At 38.2% G+C, this 7,492-nt stretch overlaps 2 protein-coding genes across 2 annotated transcripts in view; both read left to right on the top strand.

The window, feature by feature from the left end:
• Positions 1-3,934: 3,934 nt before the first annotated feature.
• cplx3a (complexin 3a) lies at positions 3,935-7,015 on the top strand. Its single transcript, XM_046850607.1, has 4 exons — positions 3,935-3,966; positions 4,818-5,011; positions 5,864-5,951; positions 6,103-7,015. Exons 2-4 carry the CDS (start codon positions 4,854-4,856, stop codon positions 6,325-6,327), a joined length of 471 nt encoding a protein of 156 aa, XP_046706563.1. The 5' UTR covers positions 3,935-3,966; positions 4,818-4,853; the 3' UTR covers positions 6,328-7,015.
• Positions 7,016-7,059: 44 nt separating this feature from the next.
• Positions 7,060-7,492, top strand: part of adal (adenosine deaminase-like) — a 6,823-nt gene continuing 6,390 nt past the window's right edge. The window contains exon 1 of the mRNA XM_046850605.1: positions 7,060-7,249. Within this exon, the coding sequence (XP_046706561.1) occupies positions 7,205-7,249 (45 nt within the window). The 5' untranslated portion in view covers positions 7,060-7,204. The remainder of the gene's footprint in view (positions 7,250-7,492) is intronic.

Below are 7,492 nucleotides of genomic sequence, written 5' to 3' on the forward strand. Positions count from 1 at the left end.
ATCAAAGGGTGTGAAAATGCTAATGTAATTGGATGCCTGCTAGATGGCCCTGGTGTTGCCAGTTTAGAATTTGTTCGTGTATTTTAAGCTACAGGAGAACCAACACTGTTGATTCTAAAGGCCTCAAGGCAGATTGCTTTGACCCAGGGAACATGTGATGTGACGGCTAAAATATGATTAGATAGAAACTAACGTAAGCATACACTACTGGAAGCAGTGCAACCAAGAGAAAAGGTATGACATTTAGAAAATAGACTTTTGTTAATACAGTGGTACCTTGACCTACGAGTTTAATTCGTTCCGTGGACGAGCTCGTATCTCAATTTGCTCGAACATCAAATCAGTTTTCCCCAATGAAAATACTTAAAATGGCATTAATCCGTTCCAACCCTCAAAATGACACCTCGTTTTTATGTTTCATGTTATTAAATTAGGAAAATACATTTCTAAATAACAAATCTTTTATAAAAACATAGCAGAAAGAGTATGTAAAGATATAAAGTTTTATGCAGTGTATTTAACTTGGAGATGAGACGACTTGAGCTAACGAAAATGCCGGTGGGGGGGGGGGGTTGGTAGAGGCGATAAGCGGAGGAGGAGGGAAAACTCGTTTTTTGCTATCACTACTGTACACTACGTATCCCTAAACTTAAATTTTTAACTTTCTCTTCTTTGCTTGCGTGTTCTAACGCATTAACGCAAATTAATTTAACGGCACTTATTAACGCGCAATTAATGCAGCGTGCATATCTGTTTGACCATTTTTTATACAAAATATTATTAAATTAACAATAAACTCAACCCCCATAGCACATTTATTCATGTGTCCTTTCTTTTCTCAGATATGGAAAAAAAATAATAAAACTACCGAAAAATTATTTTAAATCACTAAACATTTGTTATACTGGTGCGCCAAGACTTAAATCAGCACCAAAATCCACCATCCGGCAATTTAAACTGTCCGTGTGGAAACATAGCAAAAGTACCATTTGGTGTTCTGATGATTTACATAATTAAAATCATCAAAATCGCTTGAAAACATTTACAAGCATATTTTGTCTTTGTGCTCTATGTTGAGTTTGGTTTCACTAATAATAAACATACATTTACATAAAGTGTCCATAAAACTTGAAAAGTATTAGTTTAAGGTACATTTAGAACTGATACAAATGTGCGATTGATCACGAGTATTAATCATTATAATTATGTGATTAATCGTGATTAAACATCTTAATCAATTAACAGCCCTAATTAAAACGTATTTCTGATTAGGTCAACGTCAGGGTCCACTCTTGCTTGGTCCTCATTTGCTGTACTACTGGAAACGTTGATACCCAGACTTTGAAGAAAAGAGTTGATATATCTACGATGCCATTTCAAAGGATTTAAAATCTATACGTTTGTTTTATTCGACAACTGAAGTTAAAAACATTAACGGTTTTTAAGGATCAGGATCACTGACTCCTGTGTCAAGGACGTATATTTCATTCTGCAGAGTTCTCATCTTTCTGCTTTTCTCCTGCGCTATGTACAGAACACCATGCATCTGATACAGCATTGCAGTAACAATATCCCTAGAAGAAGAGAAGCGATGATGCTGCAGTCTGGCTGAAATATAAACTGTATGTCAATGATTCTGTTCAATGACTACATCAAAATATGCTGGATTTGAGAACATATTCCAGATAGTATGAACACTTTTGTTTACTATCCTAAAAATTAAATAGAGGAGTATTTCTTTCATTCGGTTCTGTCTGCTCTGTATTTCTCTACTAGCTGTCTCTAGCTTTAAAGTGTTTTGGAGGTCAAACTTTGTTCAAATCTTGTCATCTTTGTGTCATCTTTTCCAGGCTCTCACTCTCCCATGTGTGTGTGTGTTTTGAATAAATGTTTCATAATCAGTTTCTGGGACAGTGGAGAAACAGCTCATGAATAAGCTTTTGAGATCTGTGCATCAGAGCAAATGGTGCTGCGGCTGCCCCAGGCTCTCGGTGTGTATGCGTATGACAGGGAACATGCTAAAGGGTGACACCCTGAATGAGTCACCAGCGCAGACTTGCTTCCTTACCAGTGGTGCTCGGCGAACAAACAAGAAAACACAAAAAGTAAATTTACTCGTAAGAAGATTTCAAACCCCTCTAATTCTGGGTTTGAAAATGAAGAAACATACAAGAGTGGACTGAAGTCAGATAAGGTTCCAAGTAAAACCCTCATTGAACAGTGTATGTACTTAGGTTTGGAATTGGTGATAAACTGTTCAAAACATGAAACTCAGATTATGGAAAAATGGCAACGTTATGGCTGATCTGTCTATACAGCGATCAGGATTAACATTATGACCACCTGCACAATATTGTGTCTTTTGCTGCCAAAACAGTTCTGAACCATTGAGTATTACAGCATTCACTTTTTCAGCAGTTTGATCTACAGGAGCTCGTCTGTTCGATCGGACCACACGGACCAACCTTCGTTCCTCACGTGCTTCAATGAGTCTTGGCTGCTCATGACCCTGTTCACCACTGTTCCTTCCTTGGACCACTTTTGATAAATACTGACCACTGCAGACTAAGAACATCCCACAAGAGAGGCAGTTTTGGAGATGCTCTGACCCAGTCGTCTAGCTATTAGAAGTTTTCAAACTCCTCAAATAGTTACGCTTGCCCATTTTTTCTGCTTCTAACACGTCAACTTTGAGTATAAAATGTTCACTTGCTGCCTAATAAATCCCACCCACTAACAGGTGCCATTATGAAGAGATAATCAGTATTGAATGTTATTCATAATGTTATGCCTGGTCAGTTTAGTCAGGTGTCCACAAACCTTTTTTCCATAAAGTATACTTTACTTAATATTCTTAATATACTTAATATACATAATCTATTTCTCTCTCTCTCTCTCTCTCTCTCTCTCTCTCTCTGCTCTCTCTCTCTCTGCTCTCTCTCTCTGCTCTCTGCTGACAGGAAGTTACTCCCTAATGAACAATCTTTAAGCCAAACAAATATTCCATTTAAGTACCAAGTTGCAAACTAATTATTCAGTGCTGAGCAAGACTCGGGGGTTGTTCGACTTTGTTTTCAGCTGGCAGCGTGTCTTCGTGTTGCCGCACTGGCATCAATCTGCATCCATTAATACTCCTTAACTCTCCTAAGTTGCACAGGCATGCAATATAACAATGTGTCCAACTCATACACGTTCTTTATGAGCCGAGTATCATGTAATTATCCGCTGCATAGATTCATGTATTGTAGGTGTGTATGAGGATGTGTTTGTATGGGGCGGGGATGTATGTGTTTTCCACATAGTAGCAATGCAACAGCAAAATGCTCAGGAATCCAGCCAGGAATATGCTTTTCAAAGTATCTGATTAAAGAAAGTCAAACAAATGCAACAAAATCTCCAAATGAAGAAGAATGTAGTATCTTATATAAGTATGTAAGTGTTGGAGCAGGGCATCAATGTGCCTCATTGTGCTTTCACAGAAATCCATCATCAATCATTTACATTTATGGCATTTGGCAGATGCTGTTATTCAGACTGGCTTAAAATTATATTTTATAATTTACATTACAGCACAGTAAACTTCTTTCTTTGCATATCCCAGCAATGTTAGGAAGCTGTGGTCAGCGCACAGGCTCAGTCATGATACAGCATCCCTGCAACACAGAGGGTTAAGGGCCTTGTTTAAAGGCCCCAAAGGTGGCAGGTGGTGATACCAGGGCTTGAAACTCTGACCTTCTAATCAGTAACCCAGAGCCTTAACCACTGAGCTACCAGCTCACCAAAAATGAAAAGCAATGATAAAGTGAATGCCAAAGTGATGGAGTGCACGTGTTGCTTTGTGAGGTTACCAGATTGGGTTACAAATTCTGCACAAAATTCGGGTTTCTGTCTCTACAGACTTCCACATGTTCTCCTAGTGTCCGTAGGCGTTTTCTCCAGGATCTTCAGTCTCCTCCATCTGCCCAGGTATGTGGATAAGCTACTCGTTTGCCAACTAAATTGCCCCTAAATATAGAAGATGGTCTGTGTGTGTGTGTGTGTGTGTGTGTGTGTGTGTGTGTGTGTGTGCGCGTGTGTGCGTGTGCACATCATGTCCTGGGATAGTGTCCTATCCATTGTGTATTCCTGCTGGTTAGGCTCCACACTGACCCTGAGAAGGATAAAGCACTTATTTAAGATAAATAAATGACTGCGAGCACTTTCACAATAAATAAATAAATCTATCATACACAGATGCTTTTAAAAAACATTTAGGAGATGGCACAGGATCACCAGTATCATGTCTAGCATTTGCATATAAATATATCATCATGGATACTTATAAAGTTCTAGATTTAGTCATTGCTCCTAATGGCAAGTCGTGTATTGTTGGTGTTTCTTTGCACTGTATCTGTATTCCATGTTGTATATGTACTGTTTGTTCCTGTACATATATATTACAGTAGTAAGGTTTGGATTGATTTTAGACAAAAAAAAATCCAATTCATTTAGCACCCATAAATATATTATGCTATTATGTTGTGTTGTATGTACAGTATTGATAGAGGGACAGAAATAGGACAGTATCAGTTTAATATAGAAAGAGAGAGTGAGAGCAGGAAATAGACAGGACAGGGTGGATTTATATAAAGAGAGTGAGAGAGAGACTGAGAGAGCTCACAGTCACATGAGTCAGCGCTGGGCACACAAAGCTGGTGCTGAAACAAGAGTTCCTTCAAGAAACAGCTCCCCACAGATGCACACCTGAGTTAGAGTTTCTATTTATGTTGTAAGAGAGTGTTGCTCACTATTTCAATTCATTTCTGATTTGGGTGAAGGGGTTGTGGGACAAGGAGGCGCAAGACGTGAGAGGCATGGCATTCATGGTAAAGCACATGATAGGGGGACAACTGAAGGATCTCACCGGGGGTCTTGGAGAAGAGAAAGTCGAAGGGGAGAAGTCCGAGGCGGCAGCTAAGGGGATGACACAGGAGGAGTTTGAGGAGTATCAGAAGCAGCTGGCTGAGGAAAAGTAAGTAAGTTTTGTAAGTCTTATTTCTGAGAGAAGCTCCATGTTCCTTGAGAGCACCTTAGAAGTGTCACGTCTTTGGTGGAAAGAAAGAAAGAAAAAAAACAATCATATCTTTTAGGCATTAATACAAGGCCTGAGGATTCCATGTAAAATCTGTACATTGACACATAACCTTTAAAGCAAGTTTTGCAAAAATATTTGCTCTCTACTTAGATTCTACCTTTCTGGAATATAAAAATAGCCTCATCACCTCTATCTTATGTAATAATAGAAGGTATTAGGTTTTAGATTACACACAGTGTCAGTAATGTACACCAACATTGACCTGGAAAAAATTTCCTTTTTCTCATTCACGTATTTTTATTTATTTTTTATTTTGCATATTTCTGGAGTAGATTCTTTTTGTTGTTGTTTATTTTTTCTCCCTGAAAATGCTTTTGCCATTCACTCCATTAATTTTCAGTAACCACAAAATCCTGGTGTCAAGGTCACAGTCTGAAGGCTCCTATTGGAATGAGCACCGATTGGAATTTAAAAAAAGGAGAAAAGAAGAAATGTACTGAGGGAGGGACGGTGGGATGGAGGAAGGGAGGGAGGAAAGAATGAAGGAAGGAAGGAAGGAGAGATGAGATGGCGGATGGAAGAAAGGAAGGAGAGATAGGAGGGAGGGGAAAAGAAAGGAAAGAACATATGAATAAAAGAGAAAAAACAAGGAATGCAGAGAGAAAAGAAAGTGAAGAAAAAAAACCAAATCTCATGTGTTGTTTTGATCAATAGAGAGGAATTTGTGATGTGAATATATGAAGACGCTGAATTCTGTATAGACCGATTCTGTATATCATGTTCCCTCAGGATAGAGAGAGAAGCCAGCTTTACACAAAAGAAAGCGGAGAGAGCCACAGTCAGGAGCCACTTTCGGGACAAATACAGGCTGCCTAAGGTAAGTAGCATATGTGACAAATAAACGCTATTCTATAGCATGACAGGAATTCCAGCTATAATATTATTCATTTTCCTCCTAGTATCCCTATAGTATACAATGCTGACTGTTTTGTCCTGGGCCCTACCTGCTTGCATTTGTTTCACCCTAGAGTGAGCTGGACAAAACACAAATCCAGGCAGCGGGCAAGGACATAGCCCTGCCCTCGGAGCTGGCTGAGATGATCGCTGAGGACAACCAAGAGGAAGAGCACAAGCTGTCGGTCCTGGGTCAGCTCAGCAGCTTAGGGGATGTGGATATTGACCAGCTGAAGGACAAAGCGCAGGCCACATTAGGAGATCTCAAAGAGACAGCAGAAAAATGTGACGTCATGTAATTGAAGCTCTTACACACAGTAAATCTCAGGATGAGAGAGCGAATCTGAGTTATTTATATATTTGCTCTCTTAATAATAATAATAATAATCATCATCACTGATTTAATCATTAACAGCACATTCCTTATACGTAGTCTATGCAAATATCGTACAGTGTTGATCAAAAAGCTTTGTTTTACTTATTTTGTTTTTGTAAAATTGTTACAAAAATAATGATTCACGTATTTTGCTGCTGCTGCTGTTGTTGTTGAATAAATGTTGTTATTCTGAGACATTCTAAAACGCTTAATGTAAAAAAATGGTTAAAGCGGCTTAATGCGATAAGACCAAACTCTGTAATTGCATTAATAATAAAGCATACTATGTAAAGACAAGTTTAATTACGCGTTATGTGGTTTTCTCCCATAGAAAACTCTTAAGAAATAATCATAATGTGGCTTAATGCGATGACAACTTTTTTAAAAAAAAACAAACTCAACCAAACTGCTTGTCTGTACAGAGTATGCTTTATTATTAATGTGTTTAAAACCACTGTCTTCTCGCATTAATCCACGTTCAAAGCTTTTTTTTTCCACGTCAGGCGTTTTAGTATATCCCGTGTATTCGTCTATCACTATGGCATATAAGAAATTTTCTCACTGTGGGACAAATAAAGGTATATCTTATCTTATATGGTGGATGCAAATAAACGCCGGAACTAACTGTCCAAGCGTGTGTGTTACTTAGGAATAATATTAGTGTCGCACTTTTCTTTGTGCAACTAGGAAAGCGATCCGTGTTTATTCGTTTACAATATATAGTTATTTAGTTTTATATATTTTATATATATTTTACTATATAAAACTAAATAACTATATATTGTAAACTAAAAACTTCAATGGACAATGAAGCTGACGTCTTTTATCGACAGATACCCAAAGTTGTAAGTAAGCTAAAACAGAAAATCAGCTCTTGTAAATTAGCAACGGTTAATTTGTGGACTTTATTTATTGAGACATTGAGGCAGATTAATGGCGTATTAAATCCGAGGCACTCTACAGCTACTCGCTAAAGTCATTAGCATTCAGGAAGAAATGAGAATGCATTCAGTTGAGCTTAAATCATACGCCATGGTATTGAAGAAGGGACGGTGCCAATACTTATGCACACGGAGGCCATTCGTCTT

The sequence above is a fragment of the Silurus meridionalis genome, chromosome 5 (genome assembly GCF_014805685.1).
Source record: "Silurus meridionalis isolate SWU-2019-XX chromosome 5, ASM1480568v1, whole genome shotgun sequence".
NCBI lineage: Eukaryota > Metazoa > Chordata > Actinopteri > Siluriformes > Siluridae > Silurus > Silurus meridionalis.

What these genes read in the sequence shown, in the direction of transcription:
- cplx3a (XM_046850607.1), top strand. Translation starts at nt 4,854, where the DNA reads ATGGCATTCATGGTAAAGCACATGATAGGGGGACAACTGAAGGATCTC. An exon ending in AAGCAGCTGGCTGAGGAAAA is followed by an intron (nt 5,012 to 5,863) that starts GTAAGTAAGTTT and finishes ATGTTCCCTCAG; the next exon opens with GATAGAGAGAGAAGCCAGCT. An exon ending in ACAAATACAGGCTGCCTAAG is followed by an intron (nt 5,952 to 6,102) that starts GTAAGTAGCATA and finishes GTTTCACCCTAG; the next exon opens with AGTGAGCTGGACAAAACACA.